Source organism: Empidonax traillii, unplaced genomic scaffold (assembly GCF_003031625.1).
Source record: "Empidonax traillii isolate 1590-97213 ecotype Southwest subspecies unplaced genomic scaffold, ASM303162v1 scaffold57:size2250009, whole genome shotgun sequence".
Classification (NCBI taxonomy): Eukaryota; Metazoa; Chordata; class Aves; order Passeriformes; family Tyrannidae; genus Empidonax; species Empidonax traillii.
In genome coordinates this window covers 1,957,224-1,978,349 of record NW_020955250.1, presented here as the reverse complement: position 1 = coordinate 1,978,349, position 21,126 = coordinate 1,957,224, and the positions used below count along the sequence as shown (strand labels likewise).

Sequence of the window (21,126 nt, the reverse complement as noted above, 5' to 3'; positions counted from 1 at the left end):
TGTGGGGGGCTAGAAGGCCACAGTTAGCTTAAGCCCTGGAAATCTTTCAGCTGTCAAAATCTGCCTCAGTTTTCCTGACGGCAGTGGAGTTGTAGCTTGGTTACTGTCTGTACTTGTGCACATGAACTCTTAATAGACTCCAGGCAAGTGAAGACCAGCTACTATTTAGCAGAGTCCAAGCCAGCCTTCAGCCAGACTCTCCTGAGGATGAACTGCCTGCCGCAGTAGAGAGTTTTACAAACAATGCCTTAGTGTGGCAGGTGGTGTGGGAAGAGAAAGAAACCCTCCTTGAAGACCTTCCCGAAAAGAAACTGCATTCACATAGGCAGTGCTTTGCTTATCAGCAAGGTTGAGCTGCGAAGTTGTGGTACTCTGAGGACAGTTCAAGTTACTGTGGAAGGAGTCTCTGCATCAAGTGCCTGCAGAGACACTTGGTACATCGAGATAAGCACGGGGCTGTCCCGCCAGCTAATTAGAAAAGCATGAGTTGTCAGTCTGGAAATCTAAGATACCATCTTTGGATTGAAGGGAGGCTCAAGTACAAGGCAACACTAATTACTGATTTAAAACAATCACAGTGGTTGTGCAATATTCCCTGGCACTAAAGAAACATTATTGCCTTCTTATGGGGACACGTGAACAAAGGGGAGGGCCCAGCTGTTTCCTGCAAACTCCTTTTCTCCAGAAGAAGGTTTCTCTCTTCTTCAAGTAGGACACTTGATGTGGTACTCGTCACTTAGTTCTCTAAGAGGGTTTGAACAAGTAAGAATATTTGAACTTGGAAACTGTCAATACAGCTGCTCCCTTCACTGCTAGTTGCACACTGAGGGGAGCGTAGGTTTGATTGAGTGCTTGGTGATTGTCATACTTTGTAAAGCCCTGACACCAAATCCCCTCTGGGCGGGGGATAGCTGTGCCAGTTGAAGCAAAAATAGAGGAATGTAGAGAGGGCTGAGAGCTTCACCCTTCCTGCAGAGCTGCAGTTTGACACTTTGACACATCAGCCTTGCTGATGAGATTTCCTCTTAGTCTTCATAGCACATGATTTCCAGGTGCTGTTCTAATGGCTCTGAACTTTTGCCCAAAGGGGCTTGGCTGGCAAACCCACCAGTTCTGTATTACAGTGCCCACTTTCCAGTAGCGGTGAGCTCCTGCAACTTTGACACCTGGTAGTTTTTATACTTAAAAAAAATTGCTGCTAGGGTGGAGATCTCTTGGAGGAGAAGTTCTTTGTTGTGTTAAGTCAAGGTTCAGGGAAATGTCTGTCTAATATACCTTGAATGGATTTTGAAGTGAAGTGACTATGCAATTAGGTCCTGAGACCTGTGAAAAAGGAGGCTTGTTGGTACAGTTGTGTTGCTGTGTTATTTCAACAGCTGCTGGGCCACAGCTAACCATGTACACACAAAAAAAAGAGACACCAAAGAAGTGTGGTCATGTTTAGAAGTTGTTTACAAAGTAGGCTTACTGGCTGGAAGAGAGATACCTCCAGGAAGATGACTAGAAAGGGCTGGTTATTGTGTGGCACTGGCTCTTGTCTGCAGTGAGTGGCAGCAAAAGACTTGTCTCTGCAGGCTTGTGTCTGGAGCAGTCATGTTAGAACAGTTGTCTGGGGAGGTTATGGACTTCACTGACTTTTTGGCACGTGAAGATGCAGCAAAACATGACAAAGATGATAATGTGATGACTAGAACAGAAGAGAGTGGGCCATCATTTTAAAGTCAAACAGCTGTACTGGAAGAGCTCCCTGCTACAGGCAACCCCCCAGGAGAGCAGTATGGCATTTTTTATGTGCTTCAGGTTTCCTTCCCTATTGCAAGAGGAAGAAGATTTAAAATTTTCTGTGAAGTTACCCTAAGGTAGCCTTCCTTGAGAATTGCAAATAATGCACTTTCACTTAGTCTGGGCTAAGTGGGGTTCTCCTAAGTGCTGAAAACTTTGTTGGCTTATGTACCCAGTTTAATGTTGCCACAGCATCTTAGGTAACGAGTATTTCCTTATTACTATTTGAATTGACTTACTGTACGTGCTGAGCCAGTTGCTTTGCTGTGAATTGTACCAGCTTTTATGGTGTTATGAAGGTTGTATCTAGGCTGAGTAACTTTGGGCTGTTCAATCTTTACCAGCTTTCTTCTCTAAGTTCATCATTTTGAGCTCCAATGTGGTATTAAACAAACCTCTCTGTAGTGGCTTTTCTGCTGGATAGCTCTTGATGGAAAGTTCATGTGTTACTGCCAGAGGCTTTGACTTAGCACATAGTTTTGATGTCTTGTTAATGAAACAGGGAACTTCTTTTGCAGTGACAGGGTTGGGATGGGAGAATAGGTTTTTTTCTCTTAGGTTATTTTGTCTACGTATTGACGTTGTTAGATGTAGCCTTGCCTGTTCCTTCAAGTGTAAACTGCAAGTCTAGGAGGAGGATTGGAGAAAACCCTTGTGCTGGAGCAACCCCTCTCAAAACTTGGAGGAGCTCCAAACCCAGGACCTGTGCCACTGAGTTATTAGTTTTGAGTTCTGCATGACTGTTCTTCGGTGGGGAGTTTGTGTCTTGTAACATTGCTTATCTGGAAAGTGCAGGAACAGAAGTGGACCACTGGGGCTCAGGTTGTGGCTGTGTGTGTTTTTTCAAAGCTTGTTGTGTGGGAAGCATCTGCCCAGTTGGTTTCAAACTTGATGGGATGTAGCAGCCATATGCTTCATTGCCTGGGAGGTTAATTTTTTTGTCAGTTTGGCTCTTGTTTTTCTCAGGTGGTATTTTTTCCACTTCCTTCTGTGAGAAAGAGGGGGAGTCAACAGACTTCCCAACATGTGTAGAAAAGCCTCTTTTTTTTTTTTTTAAGGTAAAAAAGTGCTATTTAAAAACCTGTTGGCTGGCAGATGCAACAGGCTGTAGCTTCAGCCTTTTCTCTTGGCTTACTCTTACTGTTTTCCCCAAGATTCAAAGGTGTTTCTGGCTCTTTTTCCATGTATGCATTTACTAGTGGTGCCATAATGTTTAGTGGATCTTCTTTAGACTACAATGCTCAAGGTTGTGACACAAATCTGTTCTTCTGTAGTGCATCATGATTTTTATCCTGTGTCTTTTTTCATGCGTTTAAAAATCCAGAACTTGGGAGTGAAATTTGTTTACATTAGTTTGCTTAAAATATTGTTTCTGTGCTTGTGGGCAGAGATTTACGAGCTCCCAAATGAAAACCACATAGAAGACAGACCTGTAAGTTTCTGTGCACCTTTCTCATGGCAGTATGGGCTGCTAATGGCTTCTTGGGTGTGTTGAGACTTGTTTATGTGTGATGTTAATAAAAAATGGCTATTCTGTGGTAACTAACACTCATTCACACCCTTCTGTAATCTGATTTTTCGAGTTTAAGCCAGTTCTACATTTACATTTTAAAAGCAATTAGACGTTCTTCACCATGTTCTATCCAGTTTAACAGAAGAGTCCCCATTTGAACATGAGTGCAGTTTCTGGAGTCCAGAAGCAAACAGCACAGCTAACTTTAAAGGCTTGAGCTAGAACGTGTTAGCAGCTAAACTCATTTCCCTGCCCCTTCTGCAGCAGTTCCATGCTAGTGAGGGGTCTGGTAAAATGCTGCCCTACTATGTGAAAACCCTTTGGCTGGACACTCTGACACTGCCGTGAGTAATACTGCCTCACATAACTGGAGTGCCTGCAGCAAGGAGCAAGACCAGCCTGTGCTGGAGGGCAGGGGCCAGTATTCAGAGCTGCAGACAGGGAGACTTGGACAGAAACATCTGCTGCGCTTCTGCAGTGGTTGAAGTGGCCCTGTTTTTGTGCCTGTGCTGCCAGGGATAGTCAGAGCTGTGAACCGTTTTTGTTGAGGATGGGAAAGCTCAGAGCACTTCTTTCAGAGTTGAGCTAAACTGACCAAGTGAGAAACTGTGGCAATAAAAAAGGCAATGCTTTCTTCTAGTTTGGAACCAGTGTTTCTTTTTTAGAAAGAAAAAAGCTATTGCTCTAAGAGTATTGGTGGGGTTGGGATGTTGTCAGTTTTAGAGTTTGAAGTCAAATCGCTCTTAAAGTGACTTGAAACAAAATGGTGAGAGTTTTGTCTGTCCCTGAGAGGGTCCAGGTTGGGTTAGTGGTCACAGGTGGTCACAGGTAAGCTATCACAGCACTAACCCAAAGCTCAAGGTGCTGTGTGTGCAGTTGCAGCTGATGCTTCCTTGCTGCTCTGGGGGGTGAGGTTTTCTGGTGAGGATAGAGTTCAGTCTACGTACACAAGCAATCCCTTCTGGCTGTGGGTAGGATTATCCAGACAGTTGGCTGAGGTGAATCCCTGGATGTGCAGAACCAGTTTTGATCACCAGCGGGGATTTGAACTGGCTGCCTGGAATGGAGGGACCTGCTCTCTGGTGACTCCTGCGTAGCCAGTGTGGGCAGCTGGGACGTGTGGTAATGCTGGTAGGGGTAGGGAAGCTTAAGACCTCAGTGCTGAATCTAGATGCTGTGCGTGGTGGTGGTGAGATGTGATGGTGTGTAAGTCTGGCCAAGGAGGATGGAGGTGAGGTGATATGTGTGAGGGATGCTTTTGTTTCCAGGCTGGGATTCTTGTGTGCATCTCATCTGCTGTCAGGTCCACTTTGTCTTCATTAAGATTTTTGTGAAGGCCTTATTTGCTCAAACAGAAGGTATTTAGCTTTGCTGCCCCGTTGCTTCCAATTAGTGAACTTGTGCATCCAGCTTCCTTCCAGTTGTTTATTGAACCAGGTGTCTGTTGCACAGCCTCTTCCCTTGCTCTGAGCATGACCTGCTTTCCTCATGCTGGCGGGAAAAGTAGGGCAGATTTCTAGCTTTGGGTATTATTAGCCAGGAAACAAAAAGACACCCTGGGTTTTTATCACCCCCTCCTGAAAGAGCTAACCTGTGATGAGGGAGTGCTTCGGGAAGCAGTATGGTGATGCCAAGAGCCGTGGTCTGTGGGAGGGTGGAGATCAGGCCCCCCGGTCTGTTCCCTGGCTGCCTGGAGGGGTTCATTTGGCTGCAGATGGAGGCACAAAAAAAGGCCTTCAACTGGGTCCTTAATGAAGTCCTTGGATGGACGAATTTCTAGAGTTGAGGAACATAAACCCTAGGCTTTCAGTAATTTTTTTAGGCATAAGCCAAAAGCTTACCTCAGAGTGATGCTGTGCTTCTGAGCGGCAGCAAAGTTTGGCCTGGCTATCCTTGTGTGTGGCCTTGGTTCTCAGGACACCACAGGCACTGTTGGTTGAACTGCATTTAGACTTTGCTAGTGCTGTTTCCTGTACACCTGTGGTAGGGATGTAACAGGATTCAGGCTGGAAACAGCTTGATCCCCTAGTTTTTTAAAACTGATTGTTTTACATTCCTGGAGCTCAGTGTTAATACTGTATATCGCTGACCAGCTGATGACATGGATTGCTGAAGGCCAACAGTCAAAACAGGATCCAGACCACTTGTTAAAGTAGATGGGTTTTTCTGGTGATCTACTTTAAGAACTTTGTCCCCACCTTTGTGGCTAGATGGTGATGTGACAGTTACAATAGTATTGATTACTAATCAGCTGCTACTTAAGCCACAAATTTGCTGTCTCTCACTAAAACTTCTAGGGAACTGATGGGTAACTGCTGTTGGAAAGAATAACCAAAGGTTTTTGTCCTGACCTACCTTGTTTGATTCCTTAAAATAGAACAGTGCTGCTCGTATCTGACTTACCACAGCTTGGCAGCTGTATATGAATAACCTATTTTGTGACATGCTTTCAGCCTTTGTTTTGTTGGTTTTTTTTTTTCCCCTCCAGTTTTAATTTAATCTATAATACTGTTCTTTTTCATTTCTTTCAGAATGGACTGCTGAATTGGGATTTATTGCAGACTCAACAGTACAGCACTGCTTGTTGCTTCATCTATTACTAGTTATTTAAATTGGACTTTTAATATCCTGCCAGCTGCTGTCCACACACACATGGTGCATTGTTGCCATTCTCAGAATTGCATCTTTGAAACCCAGACCCTCAGTAACCTTCATCGAAGAAAGAGGCGATCTCCTGTGTACTTTTATAGAGGGATTTTTTGGACCTGCTGCCCTCTAGCTTTCTTGCTGGTGCTGTATTTCTGAGACACTATGGAGCCCAGTATGGAGTACTGCTTGGCGCAGGTGCTGCAGAAGGATGTTGGAAAGAGACTCCAGGTTGGCCAGGAACTGATTGATTACTTCTCAGATAAACAGAAGTCAGCTGACCTCGAACATGATCAGACTATGCTGGATAAAATGGTTGATGGACTTGCCACTTCTTGGGTAAATTCCAGCAATTATAAGGTAAGACTTGTCAGGTGGAATGTGATTACTGTCAGAAGTTTTGATGTCAAGTACTACTTGATGTAAGTTGTATAGTTGTACTTTTCTGTAAAGTAGTAATTATGCTGAATCTACCATTGCTGTTCCAAATCTTGGTAGCTGATAGCTGCTATGATATTGAGGACTCAAGGCAGTAAGAATTCAGTAAATGGTGTTTTAAGCACAAACAGATTTACATCTGGTGTTCATGGTTTGTGATATCCTGGTTTCTTTGTGTACCTTGTTAGCTGGTGGAACGCTTTGATTATCCCAGTAGTTAGCAGTGTTGATTTCCTGCCATATTAACAAAGCTTATAAAACTACAGAAAGCATATATAAACAGCAGTATTTTTCATTGTCATTAAATCTTGCCACATTTTTTTCCTATTTTCTGTGGGCAACTTGGACACAGTAGATCAATTCTGCCTAGGTCAAGAAAGGCAGTGTGTGTGTATGTATCTTCTGTTGAGTGTGATAGTGTAGAAATGACTTGGTAGGACATGGAACTCCACTGCCTTGTTACCCTGTTATGTTGCTCCATCTCCCTGCAGGTCTTAGTGAGGAAGTACTACCACAGCAAGTACTGTGGGAGTGGGGAGGGCTTTTCCTCTGTGGCTTGGAAAACTCCTGTCCTGGTCTGTTCTTGAAGCACTTGGACAAGTCTAATAGGGATACTTAAGGTATTACATGGGATGTAATAGGAGACTTTGTTCCTGTCTCTTAAGTCCAGGAAAATCTGAGAGCGAAAAGTTCCTACAGAGCTGAGCCTGAAGATACTTAACTGAGGGTTGTATTGGAGTTTGCACCTGGAGAAGTGGAGGAGAGAGTGGCTGTATAGGTTGCAAGTGCTCTGGAGCTCTTCAAATTCAAATAAATAAATTCAAATTAATTTATTTTTAACAGAAATTTTGATTGAGAAGTGGTGTGAGTTTGCAGAGTGTTGATTAAAGTATTTGCACAGCTGCATTTTTTTCTCTACGTTTTTGTCAACAAGCAGCTGTGGTAGAAGCTGTTTGGCCTATTGTGGAAAAAGACCCAAACTACTAACTGGTGTGGATCTCAAAGCTATGCAGTGTTTTGCAATTCCAAAGTCACTCTTAGTTTGCAGAATTTCTTTTCAGATAACTTGCTCCCCTTCCCAGTCTTTTGTCTGTTGAACTGCACACTTACAGTGATCACTGAGGTATTCATTTTCCAGTAGCAAACTGGTGGCACTTTTGTGCTGCAGTGACTCTGTTCCAGAACTCATGCTGCTGAGCTGGCTGTTCATTAATGTGTGTGTTCTATAGATAGCATTTGCTGTGATTAATAAGTTTTAGTAAGCATAAGAGAGACATGTCTCGGATATCTGGAGAGTGTTTTCTTAGTGAATGAATATAATAGGGGATGTGAAGCTTTTGAGCGGGGGAAGCTGGCTATCTGGAGGTTAGTGGTGTGGTGAGGTCTGCTTCAGGACCCAGCCAGGCCTTAGTGCACCATCATGTGCCAGTTCTTTCCTTTTGTTTTAGTGCCTGCATCTGCCATCTGCGTTTTTGTCCCTTTTCTTCTTAATTGCTTGTGGGGTGGGGGTTCGGACACTCAGCTCTGTCTGGTGTGAAGGGAGCACAGGGGGGCTGGTGTCATCTGATCCAGTTCATGAATTGGTGTGTCCACCTTGAGAGTGAAAGGCCAAGCATCACTGCCCTAGAATAGCCATCTGGAGAGCTAAACTGCAGTTGTTTGGTCACAGCTGAAAAAGCCGTCACATTTGTAGTCTACCACTCTTCTCATCTCACTCCCTTCGTTTGAAAAAGTACCAGCTTAAAACAAAGATTGAGATCATCTGCAGGATTGGAAATTCCCTTACACTTCATTGATAAAGCCTGTGATCTCAGAATTAGACTGAGTTTGTGTAACAGACCCATTATCTTGGGACAGCATCCAGTTGATTTCGTGGCCCCTGCTTTTTAAGGACTCTTCTAACTATACACTTGTGCTTACTTGTTATCACCGAGGAATCATCAGCGAACCAAAGAGAAGTGACATCTCTAAAGCAAACCAGTTCAGTTTGAATTATAAGGAGCTTGAGCTGATGATGAAATTATTACATCCTTACAGGAAGGGCTCAGGCTATTTCATTGACATGCAGTTCTGAGCTGTGTAAGTCATGGCCATCGTTGGCGTTTTCAGGTTTTGGTGGTTTTCTGTGTATTTTTTTCTGTTTTAACATGGCAATATTTTGTGAGGTCCTTGATCTCAGCACCCTGACTAGAAACAATGTAATCTTCTTTTTCAAGTGATGCAGCAAAAAAGAATGATGGAGGGCAGAGATGCTTCTCTTTCCTTGTTGCTGTCCAAGTCTGTAAAAACATTACATGTGAAACATAGTGAGACCTAACACGCTTCTGATAGCACTCTGCACTCTCAAACTCTTGTAATAAATTGTGACCTGGTCACTGATTCCTGCCTCCTAACAGGCAGCTGCCTTAGGTGCAGAAGGCGCTTGGATAGTTCAAGATGCTTTTCAAGTCAAGGAAACCTAAGGATGGTTGTAGGAAGCAAGGCACTGAAATCCAGTGCAAACCCATTTGGGTGTTTTTGCCTGCCAGGAGCGCTCTTGAACTCCACCCAGCAGGCACTGCCTGTCCTGCATTTTCCCAGCGGTATTTACAGGTGTGTGGAAGACAGAATAACGGAGGAGAGCTTTGAGAGCTCTTACTCCTCTTTGGAGCACAGTTACTTGGAGCAGACAGCTTGTGTTTGTGTGGGCAGTAGGAGTCGTGTGTTACACCAGCGAGGCTGGGCTGGGGAAGGTCTTGTAGGATGCTGCAGACCAAGGAGGAATCCTGCTTCTGTTCTCTTTCTTCATGTGTTTTGTTTGCTTGCTCTGTGCTGTTTTGGGATGGTGGTTCTGCTTGACTCCATTTCTTCCCCTGCTAAGCATAAAAGGGAGTTATTTTGCTGAGCTTTGAATCTCTGAACAATAACTAAGGCCTGCACAGCTGTCTGTCTTGAGACATGAAGCGAAACGGCACAGCAGTGTCAGGGGCTTCAGCATGTCCTCCCAGCCTCACAATCCTGCAGCAAGGGAGAGGGCTGAAATGTCGGTAATCCCTTGGTGAGCAATCTCTCTCTGAGCTGCTTGTGGCACTATTTAGTAATGTTGCTGTTAAGTGTGCAGATCTCCTGACTCACCTCTGGCTAATGTGCCTTTCTCCATACCCAGACTAGGATGTGCCACTGATGTTTCCTCTTGAGGTGAAGGGTAAAGTAATATGTCCAGGATCATAAAGTGATTTTCTACCAACTTCATATTCCCAGAGCTGAATTGAGGGTGTTTGGCAGTGACCTGCTTCTCCACAACACTGTTGTACTGTTTCCCCCATCTAGCAATGTTGATGAGGTCTCTTGCACGTTTTTCTTCCCTGGGGTGTGTGGTCTGTGCTGTTGGAGTTGAGTTTTACTCTGGAAATAGCCCTTGTTATTGCTAGTTGCTTTTTCATAAACGCCCAGGAGTGAAGTAGACTTGGATATTTGGTGGTGACAGCCTTCAAGCATGTCAGGATCCAACATATTGAAGAAAGATTCTACTCAATGTTTTCTTGTGTTGCAGAGTGGTAGGAGAGGCCAGTTTGAAGTGAAACTGGGTGGAGATTTGCAGTAAGGAATTGGATGAAACTTTTTTTTTTTTTTGCATGCACTTTGGCAAGGAGTGATTTTTTTTTTTTTTTTTTTTTTTTTTTTTTGGGGGGGGGTCTGCACTGCTCTCACTGGACAGGGTTTGCTTTCCAGGGAGAGTATTTCACCCTTGCATGGGACGACCCCTTTGACCCAGTACAGCTGATGTGTGCGAGGCTCTGTGCCCAGCAGCCTGCAGGCCTGGGTTTTGCCTCTGAGAGGGGACTGAGGGACTGACATGGTTAACAGACCCCCGTGTCTGAGGACACTTCCACATCCTGCTGTTCTGGTAGACCCAGTCTGTCAGGCTGGGCTGTGTCCTTGAGCTTGCTTTGTGTTCATGTATGCAGGACTTCAGATTTAATTTGTTTAGCTGATGATGTTACTTACAGAGACATTATGCTCTTAAAAATAAAATATATGGTGAGATGTTACAGAGAAATTTTTTGGTGTGGTAATAATACTGCAGGGAAATATTATCTCTCCTGACAGAATTCCTAATAGTGTTAGAGAAAGCAGCCTTCCATTCTGATCTGTTTCTAAATATCAAGCAGTACAAGAGCACGCCTCACTGAACTGAAGAGAAATAAAACTTACATACATAAATTAACTGGCTTTCTTAAACTGTGCATTGAATAATTTTTTTTTTTGCTTTGCTAATTGAGGGGTAGAACAGATGGTGCAGGCTTAGTTTGAAGTGACATCCATTAGAGTTACTTAAGCTGATGAATGGTTGTTCGCTATAAGCATACATTTGTTCTCTATACCGTGTTTATTTTGGTTGAAATTCAGTGGAAGAAGTCCTGATTTAAGAAATAATTATCATGCATGGTTATGGGTTGATATAATTTGGTAAGCATGTTTTGTTGAGTATTTAATGCATGGGGGAAAAGGATGTCACCATCTGGGGAAGAAAAAGGGACTTGTAAAGGGTTTTCTTTACAGCAGTTGCTGTTAGCTGGTGAGTTTTGGGGCGCTGGGAGTATGTGAAGATCAGTAATGTATACATTTATTTAGCGCTTTGATCCCTTAAAACCTCTTTACCAGAGGCTGAAATTGCTAATAAATATGAATTAAATTAGTTTTGGTATGATAAATGGGCTATGAAGGAAGAGTGACCTTGAGATCGGGACTTGCAAGTAGAGCTTATTCCTTGTGTATGGTCGTATTGCAAAAGGCATCTTGGCAAAAACTGCTTCTGATGACTCCTCTTGTGGGGAGAAGAGTTACCTTAGGGAGGACTAAAGACTAGTTGGGTTGGAACTACATTTCTGGAGTGTGGCCAGTCCTTATTTTTAGGCTTTTGTGCTGGCATACTCCTAGTAACTGGATTTTCCTGCCCTAAACTTATGAAAGAACAGAGTTTTGGCTCCAGGATATCCAGTTTCTTGTAAGCAGTGTTAATTCCCAGTCCAGCTGATCAGTTGGTTTTTCCCTGGCTCCAGAAGCTGGACCTGCCTTTCAACAGTCACTGTGTGGTAATTTGATGGGATTATGGTGTAGCTCTTACCTGTATGGTATCCATGGTGTGGGGAGTGCCACGGTGGGTGCAGTGCAGAATAGGAGATGGGAGCAGCTGGGATAGATCAAATTCACTACTAGCTCCAGTCCTTTGTATTCAGGGCAGGGAAAAAATTAACTGCTGTAGCAAGTCAGCATTTAGAGTTTCCCTGTGGCTTTTTCTTCACACTTAGAAGGTAATAATGACTGGTTGTAGCAGGAAGGGTTGTCCTTTTCTGGCTGGGGTGGGGAGAACTGCAGTGGAGTAGTAGTACTATCTGGTTGTTTTATGCACAATGTGGATGTGCTAGTGGTTGCATAAAACAAAAAGCTTGTGAGCCTTAGTGTACCAGACAACAGTGTCTTTCATTTGTTTACCAAGGTATTACCAAATCCAATATAAGTAGTGAGAACCTACAGGATCCCAAGAGAGCGTAAGGAATGGAGACACAGTGTTGAAATAAATAGGACAGAAGTTTGTTTACAAAATTGTGGCACATTCAAGGTCTGGCTTACTTGGTATCCTTGGTGGCCTTTAGTGGATGGTGAGAGATGAGTAGAAAAATGGGATATAAAGTAAAAGGTTCCCTTGCAATCCTACTGGCTTGTAGAGATTTGAGCCTCTTGATTTCATTTTCTGACCAAATTAAGTTCCTGTATGTTTTTAGCCCTGGGACTAGCAAGTGTTGTCTATGGCTGCCTTCTGTTTTGTTTTGTTTTGTTGTGTTAGATCTATTTTCTCTTGGTTGTTTGGTCGGGTGGCTGCCTCAGCACTGGCAAGGCCAAACAGGCTCTCGTTTGGGACTGGTCAACACACAGCAGACTGAACCATTGTGGTTACTAAATTGAGAAGATAAAGCTATTCCTTTAATGCTGGTGTAGTGTTTCAGTTGCAGCACTTCAGTGTTTGTCACCAGGATTTATTCAGAGGTCTAACACACCCAGCTCTTGGGAAACCTTGGTGTGCGTTGCTTGACTGCAGGCTGAGGGTCACAGCTGATGCATCGGTGGAAAAGGCAGATTATTGGGGATTTATTTTCGTGGGGATAAGGGTGTACTAATGCTATTGTACAGTGCCTTGTTGGGCTCTCTGTGGCATGTGCTGTACAGTTCTAGCTGCCTGTCTGCAAGGAAGGAATTCAAGCTGGAACAGGTGCAGGGAAGGGCTAGTGGAGTGTTTAGGGGATTGGAGAGCCTGCCTAACCAGAGGAGACTAAAAGTTTGGCTTGTTTATTTTACAGTATGAATGCTGACAGGGAATATGACTGCTGTCTATAAATACATCAGAGGGGTGAACCTCAGGGAGGAGAAAGAACTATTAGATCTAAAGGGCAAGGTTAGCACAAGAACGAAGGGTATAAACTGGCTGTGCGTAAATTTAGTCTGCATGTGAGATGAACGTTGCCTGCAGCAAGAACGTTTGAAAACTCTTGGAGATGAATAGATAAGGACAAGGCATTTGGTTTGGGGATAGATCTTGTGATGATTTTGACCAGTTTATTTACAGTATAGAGTAACAGGATTATGCACGGTGATAGGGAAAGTTCATTTTAGTCCAGTCTGTGTGGTAGAACAGGTATGATACTATGCCTGAAACTGCTTGAACACTTTGAATAAACACAAATATTTTGAACAGTATACTGTGTTTGGTCCTCAGTAATCCCAAAGTGATTTACAGAGACTGTTCATGCTGTGCCTGTTACCTCTGGATTAGAATTAGCGGTCACTTGCGTGCATGTGTGATCCATCTCCCTTTGTCTTTAGTAGGTAGCAAGATGAGTACAGGACAGTCCTTACTTTCCCTGACATGGCCTGAAAGGAAGGTTAGTGCCAGTGGTGGATTTACATGCACCTTGAATTTTTTGCTTGTCTCTACATTGTTCAATGGAGTTCTGTTGTCCTCTTGATGCTGAAAGAAATATTCATCAATCCCTGGGGTCCTCCCACTAACCCCATCCTGTTAGCTTCACTAAAAGTATGCACAGTCTTCCATGTTTTCTTTGTGGGATATTCCTTTAAATTGTCTTAAAAGCCATTCTTGTCTCACCCTTTGAACTTCAACATCAAAATATTTCCTACTGACAGTCCCACTGTCAGTGGGGTGTAGTTGCTTCTGACTTTGTCGAGTTGTAATTAAGTAATTTGCTAAGCAGGGAATTTTTATGAAGCCTCATTTCCTTTGACCTTTCCTATGTAGATTTGCTGGTGCCTAATGCTGTGTTTTTCATCATGCAGAAGTCTATCTTTCAGTGAAACCTCTTTTGGTTACTATATTTGTAAGAGCATATCATCTTTGGTATCTCTGTTTTCCCTACCATGTTAGGTTGAAGTTTGCTAAAAGCGATCAAAGAATTCAGAAGTTATGGAACAGGAAAGAATATATGAATGTTAGAGGAACAATTGAATGATCTCTTCCTTAAAAATAAGACAGAAAAATACCTGATAAAACCTTTTTTTTTTTTTTTTTTTTTTGCCTTCCAATGTGTTCTTAGCATTAAGTGCACCAATTTTTGGAGGAACAGTCCACTAGACTAGGCAGTCGGGTACAGGGTTACCTTGCTGTTTCAGATACCTGATTCTGGCTCTGACAGCCCTCCTTCTGCAGCTGTTGCATTGTGGGAGTGAAAGGTAACATTTCCTGTGTGGCAGTAGGGTCAGCTTTCGGGATCACAGGGGCCTTTGGGCTCATCGTCTGGTTTCATCCACCATATCATTGTTAACAGTCAAGGCCCTAAAACTTGTTTCTTACTTGTTTTCTAATAAAATTGATTAGATAAGAGGTAACATTCCCAATGTCAGAAGTGCCTAAATTAACTGACTACCATATAAATGTTGTTGGGGTGCCAGTGATGACAGCAATTTGGGTTTGTCTCAAAGATATGTGTGTTGACTCTAAGATGAGTCACCCAAGGTAGTAGTGACAATTTATCTTAGGGCTTAACACAGTTTTGTCTTTGTGCTCGACTCGCTCAGAGCTCCAGATTTCTGGTGGCTGGAAGTGTGCTGTGTGTGTTTGTATGAAGGTACCTCATGTATTTGTATCTCATGTGTTGTCTGGTCTGTGGCCCTATCATTAAATGCAGGAGGGAAGGTGTGGGAACACAGTGGAAACACGTAGTCTCTGATTTTGTCCAAATAAGTGTTGCCTCCCACAAATCATTTATTACTTTCTTTCTAGATGAGATCTCTTTTTTTTTTTTTCAAACTAGGCAAAACCTGCTGTGTTCCTCATTTGGTATTGCTTATGTGCCAAACGTGAAACTTTAAAACAAAGCGACATTTGAGTATTCAAGAATCAGAGCAAAGACTCCCAGTTATCAGAGCATGGAAAGCAAGATAATTTTTTATAGAATGGCTGAGATTTTAGCCAGAGAAAAGAATGTGTAGGATTGGGGTTTGCATTAAGTGTGAGAAAGAAAATTTTTGTGGCTATTAATGCTTTTTCATCTCCAAAAGTAGCTTTGTGGAGAAAAGTTTGCGGAACTCATGACATAATATGTAGTAGAGCCCCATTCTGCCGTAGACCCATAAACGGCTTGGGTTGGAAGGGACCTTAAACATCACCTAGTTCCAAACCCTCCCTGCCGCTGGCAGGGACACCTTCCTCTAGACCAGGGTGCTCAAAGCCCCATCCAGCCTGGCCATACACTGCTTGTGGCTGCTCCTACGGCAGGACGTGTGCGGGAGCGTGAAGGCTGGCAGGATCTCTGGACTGTGGAAGTGTTGTGAGATGAACTGTGGTGGTACAACCTTGCCAGGGCTAGGAATGTTTGTGCCAGTCAGCTGGTGGTAGTACATGGGAAGCCTACAGTTGCTTCTACTCAGTGTCTTTTGAAATTATATTGTTTGAGTAATATCTGCATTTATGGTGAATTGTATGTTAGAAATCAGCTCTCTCTTCTAAATGTCATAGTTCTTTGTGTGTCTCTTAGAACTATGTTCCATTAAAAGTGGTTTTGCCTTGTGTTGCCATGACTCTCCATTTGACTAATGTCAAGTGACATAGTCGTGTTGGGTCTAATTGGAAATCCCACTGCAAATGGAGGCTTTAGCGCTGGTGCAATGATGTGGAACAAATGTCTGCTTTTAACAGTTTAGGAGGACTCCACGTCTCACTATTGGGAGCTTAAATAAAAGGGTCACCACTCAGTCAGTGCCGTGTGAAGCTGAACATTACAGGCTTTTACTGACATACACTCATCACCGATGTTGTGTGATGGAGCCAGACCTGTTAATGCCCCAATTTCTGTAATGACTATAAATACAGACAGCTCTAGCTTTCACGTAGGAATAAAAAAACTGTGCCTGAGTTTTGGAGGGAATTTTCTTTGCTCATAGCTGATGGAGTCCTGTTGCACCAAATTACTTAAACCAGTACTACTCAATAAATGCATTGATGCTTGTTCTTACCCATTTAGAGTGCTGTGGACAGAATGATCCTTGGGCAGATCAACTCCTAGCTTTGTAAATTAAGCCCATGGAGAAGATAATTGTGTACCTTGATTAGCTCTGAGACATTCAGAGGAGCACTGCAGTGCTGTGTCCCGAGGCATGAAGGGTGCCATTGATGTGCTGCTGTTGTGTGCATGGCTGAACTGCTTGGCCTCCATCAGGAATTTCTCTTGCAATTATTGGGTGCTGTATATGGAAAGCTGAAAGTGCATGCAGGTTTTAGTAGGTATGTGCTCTAACAGACTGGAATATTTGGTTTTCTTTTGGCTGTCTGGCTAGAGCTTTCCTTCCATTTCTGCATAGGTAGCTTTTGTGGTAGTCTACTACAGCCTCTTCTACCTGCTGTCCCTTTAGGTCTTTGAGAAGTTGTTACCTGTATAATGTTGCTGGAATGTGAATAAGTTATATGAGTAGGTCTGCTTGTGGAAAACTCTACTAGCTCCAGTCTCCATCAAGATCTGAGCTTTCTTGTTGCCTTCAAAGAGCTCTGCTGCTTTCTTCATGTTGCTCAGGTCCCATTCTCTCCATGCAGTTTCATCCTTTTCCTTCTGGAATTTCCTGTTTTAGTAAGCCGACTTACAGTTAATGAGAAGGATTCCCAAGCAGGAGGGCATGTGTGGAGAAAAGTGCAGTGGTTCTTGTTTGAAAAGTTGCACCTAGAGGTGGTGTGATGGGAATTGGCAGTGCAGATGGATGGGAAGGCAGGAACTGACATGCGAAGCTAAATGACAGTGCTTTGAAAGTGGAGATAGGAAACCTCAGTGTGCAGAACTGCTGGAGAGGGATGGGTGTGTGAAAAGAAGGATCATCCTAGACAAGGTATCAGGGTAAGATAATTCCCTCTAACGCAGTAGTGATAATAAATGGGTCAGAGCTTGAATATTTGGGAAAGGTGAACTGCTGAGAACCAAATGAGAACTTCCAGCTGTTTAAGACAGTAGAGATAGGCTGGATTTCAGGTCTGAAATAAACACTGCAAGTTTAGAGACTTAATAAGCTTGAAAAGTATCTTTCAGATTCCCAGTCAAGGAGAGCTCTTACCCTGAGCATTAGGTACTAACATGGTCTTTTCCCAGTTGTTTATTCTTTTTTTGTGTTATCACTGGGGTTTCTGGGGCTGATGGCAATTGACGGCTCTCAGGCATCTTTCAGAGAGTTTTCTGATGGCCATTTTTAGGAGGAAGTAGTGCATGAGAATTGTAGCAGAGTGTGCTGGACAAACACTTCAGAACAAGAGTTGGTGATTTTTCTGGGTGGTAGCTCTGTTACAAAGCTAAGTCATGTGGAAGGTGGTGTGAGGGTGGCTTGCCGGCTTTTTCGTCCAAGGAAAGCAGTCATTGAGGTCACTTGGATCTCATGGGCTCCAGATTTCTTTCAGCTAACATAAGGGAGGGAAATAAGATGACGGGAAAGGCGATTTAGACAGGAGAGCCAGGATGAATTGCTGGAATATGTACTTTTATGCCTTTGTGGATACTTCAGACTTTCATGTGCTATGTGTTTTCTGTTACCTAAAATCCAAATTTATCACAGTTGTTTTGCAGGAGTGTGTTTTATGATGATTCCGAGATCGCTGGTCCGACATGAATATACTTTTGTTGGACCAGGCACAAAGGGGTGGCTGGGGTGGTCCTGCTGTTTTTATGTTCCCTGCCAAAGGGGCTCATTTTGTGCAGCTGCAGCCCTTGGACACTGCTGAGCAAAGGCTGTGCTTGGGATGGGTGAGACATGGGGTGAGAAAGCGTGGGGAGCTGTGTAAGTGGCCATGTCTCAAAGAACCGGTTGTTGTGCAGACAGGTTGATGCTGGGAGTTCAAAAGGCCTGGATAAAGCCCTCTGGGGAATCTGAGCAGGTGTGCATGAGCCAGGAGCTTGGAGGAGAAAGAAGCTGCTGATCTGGGAAAAGGTGGAGCTTAGGGAAGGATGACGGTGGGATAAACTCTGCTTTCCCTGTGGGAGGATAACCAGTGGTGCCTCTCAGGTGGCAGTCTGAGAGGAACAGGGCGGGAGGACAGGTTCTGGTGTGCCCTCTTAAACAAGGGTGAGGTAAATGCAGGCAGAAACAAGAGGCCAAGGGCAGGACTCTTAAATGATGTTCATCAGGGTGGGAGGTGAGCCAGGAAAAACTTCTGGGACGTCAAGGAGATGCCTTGAGCCTATTTATTTTCCTTCTGTTTACTTCACACTATCAGCAGTTGTAGGTGTTTGGCATCTTCAAACTGGGAGGATGGAAATGGAATGTGTTGCTGGGGGTTGTTTTCCGGGGATCAGAAGGGCACTTGTGATTAATGAGAGCGCCAGCTCTGATAAGGAAATGTGTGCTAGAAAATGGCTCTACAGCCAAACTTGGCTGAGCAACAACTAAAACAAAAATGCTCTAAAACCTGCCTTTTTAAATCAGGAAAGGTGTGGTAGGGTTGGGACAATGGGAAGTCTGGTACTTAATTAACAGCTAAATCCTGCTGCCATTGAAGTCGGAGAAACTCAGCTTGACCCCAGCTGCTGCAATGTGCCATGTGTGGGCTCTCCGGAGATGGGACATAATTTTGGATGAACACCACAGCTAATGCGGGGAAGATATGTCAGTTTATTTTTAGTTTTAGCTCTTCAAATGCTTTTAATAACATGCCCGTGTTACTTGTGTGCATGTTAATAAGGATTAATTCACATTTGAATTTTGTTTCTTATGGAAATTTTTTTCTGGGAGACATTCCTTTGAGGCTAACTTTTAATAATGGGTAACTGGGGGAGAACTAATCTTGTTTTCTGTTTTGTTACAGAAGTCAGAGTGTGTGATTGAAATTTATGATTTACAACTCCCCCTATTTGAAGCTTTTGAATCTGTATTTTCTTGTAATAGTTTTGGTGATTTTAAAGTAAAAGCATGCGGATAGTTTTTTATAGTTCAATTATATGTGAATTCATCTGAGAATTTTTGGCTTCTGTGCGAGTTACTTTGATATTGCGTGGATGTGGCATCTTCAAAAGGTGCTGTTTTGTATAAAGCTTTTACACAATAGAAAATGGGGGAAAAAAAAATCTTGTTGTACTGCCCTAGGAATGAATATGAGAACAACCCCAGCCCTCTCTGCTGGTTTGCACTTTGGCTGGAGCACACCAGTTTCCAGCCTGTGATCTGTCTGAAGCTTGGTTTATTGTTTAGGAAACTGTAAAAGATAACTTGAAGGAAGTGAAGCTATCGCCTGTGGGGTTACATTTGCTCTGTAGAGAAACATCCTTAGTAGAAAGTATGTAGAGCACTGTACACTTCAGAGGGCTGAAAACTATTGCACGTGAATTAGGTGGGATGTCCTTTTTGGCAGATGATAAAAAAGCTTCTGCATTTTACTGTGGTGTATGCAATATCTGTAACAAAAACTAAATTGTTGGTCAGAATTCTTAGTTCTGATTTTCTTCCTTTATTTGATTTGAAGACCTTAAATCAGGTTAAACCCTAATGCTCTTGCAGAAGAAATATTTTATTCATAGAAAATAATTGGTTTCAGTGCAGGAGGAACTGCTTGGGATTTCATATACTGTAGTACATGGAATATCAGATTAACTGACCTAATGAGCCCCTTCTGCCTCTAAAAATCTGTTATTGGTGCAAATAATGTAGGATAAAGAGATCATAGTCTTTGCTGCCTGAGTTCTTTAAAATAATGTAGCTTGATGCAAGACAGATGATGCTGTTTTCAGTCATTTTTTTTCTTCTCTTGTCCTTGCTGTTTCCTTTGCCCTTCCTAGATCAGTGGTGTGAGAAGGATGTTCCCTCTGCTTCCAGACAATGCTTGTTTTGACATCCTGTATTCTGCTCTTGGTTCTTTTGGAGGAAATTTGCAATCTCATTTGACTTGAATAGGATCATTATAGGTGCCAGTGTCTGGGCAGAGCAGCCGACTAACCTACGCTACAAGCTGCATTGTGATGTGGAATTAAGGCTTCAGTCACGAAGGGGTGTCCTTGTGCAGAAGGTTATTGGCTTGGTTTGATGCTGAATGATCACTCGAGGGTTGTGTCACTGTATTTGAGAGGGTTACCATTCTGTAGCAAATAGAAGAGCTGAGAATGAGGTGTTTGGAAAAGCTGATCAGCAGGAACTTGGTTGTCCCAGGACTTGTAGTAGTGTCCACATTCTTGCAGTGACTCGAGGTGTGTCCTTCTCCTTTGAGGCTTGAGACTTGGCAGGGAGGGAGATGGGGATTGAACTCAGGTAAGGCTGGAAGGGGTGCTGTGCCACAAGATGTTTTCTTTCTTGCTGGTTCAGTGTGCGTGGATGACATGCTTGAGCTGCATATGGATACTGTTTTCATCTTTGTGCCTGTTTTGAATCTCTGCTGTTCGGTGCTCATTTTTTGAACAGTTGCATACCTGTGAGATGGATCTTATATTTTTCCTTTTATCTAGCATCAAAAGATTAAAAGGAAACTTGAAAAGAAGTGTTCGCTCTTCATTTGACTTGCACAGCTAATTTTCTCCTTAATGCAGTGAGTTTCAACTTGCTGCTGAAAGCAAGTTTGTGCACATGCACCAGGACTCTGCCAGGGGACAGTCGCAGGGAGATAAATGTTCTGTTCCAGGGAGCTGTAGATTTCCTATTTCCTGATCCTCTTTTGTTGGCAACAGGCAATAAGTGATCTGTCTGCACTGTGGACAGGTGAGCCTTCCACTTCAGCCTTTATGCAGTTTTCTAGACCTGGTTGGTCTCGGGCTGGTGGTGGCCCATGCCTTGGGTAGTGTTGCCTTTCAATAGGGACCCTGTTTGTCCAGAGTATTTAGGTTGGATCATTTAACAGACTCCAGTACAGATAATGCCTGATGGCTAAATCTTTCACTAGAACTAATCCGTGTATAAAACTTCTTATAAGTCCTGCTTGTTAGGAGGAACCTCCTGCTTCTCCCCTGATCTTGCAAGATTTGATTTAGAAATTTTTAGTGCATTTTTTTTTGCTACTTATAGTGTAAATAGTTGGTTTGGAGATTCACTACTCTTCTGATTGGCATAGTTAATGATACACATATCCTGAAAGTCTTTGATGATGGATCAAAAGAAAATAAAATGATTTTGGAAGGATGAGATTAATGTCACTTTTTAAATTCTGTAGTGTGTTTCATCTAGAAGGATCTGGAATTACTTTTCAGACCAACAAAATGGTTAAACCCATCATTGAAGCCTGCTGCTCTTACCTGGCTGAACAA

The 21,126-nt window shown here is 43.2% G+C and overlaps 1 protein-coding gene across 10 annotated transcripts in view; it reads left to right on the top strand.

Moving 5' to 3' along the window:
- The window catches only part of CLASP1 (cytoplasmic linker associated protein 1), a 177,675-nt gene that overhangs the window by 5,789 nt on the left and 150,760 nt on the right, over positions 1 to 21,126 (top strand). For all 10 annotated transcript variants that reach the window (XM_027879746.1, XM_027879748.1, XM_027879747.1 and 7 more), the window contains exon 2: positions 5,827 to 6,301. In XM_027879746.1, the coding sequence (XP_027735547.1) occupies positions 6,107 to 6,301 (195 nt within the window). In that variant the 5' untranslated portion in view covers positions 5,827 to 6,106. The remainder of the gene's footprint in view (positions 1 to 5,826; positions 6,302 to 21,126) is intronic.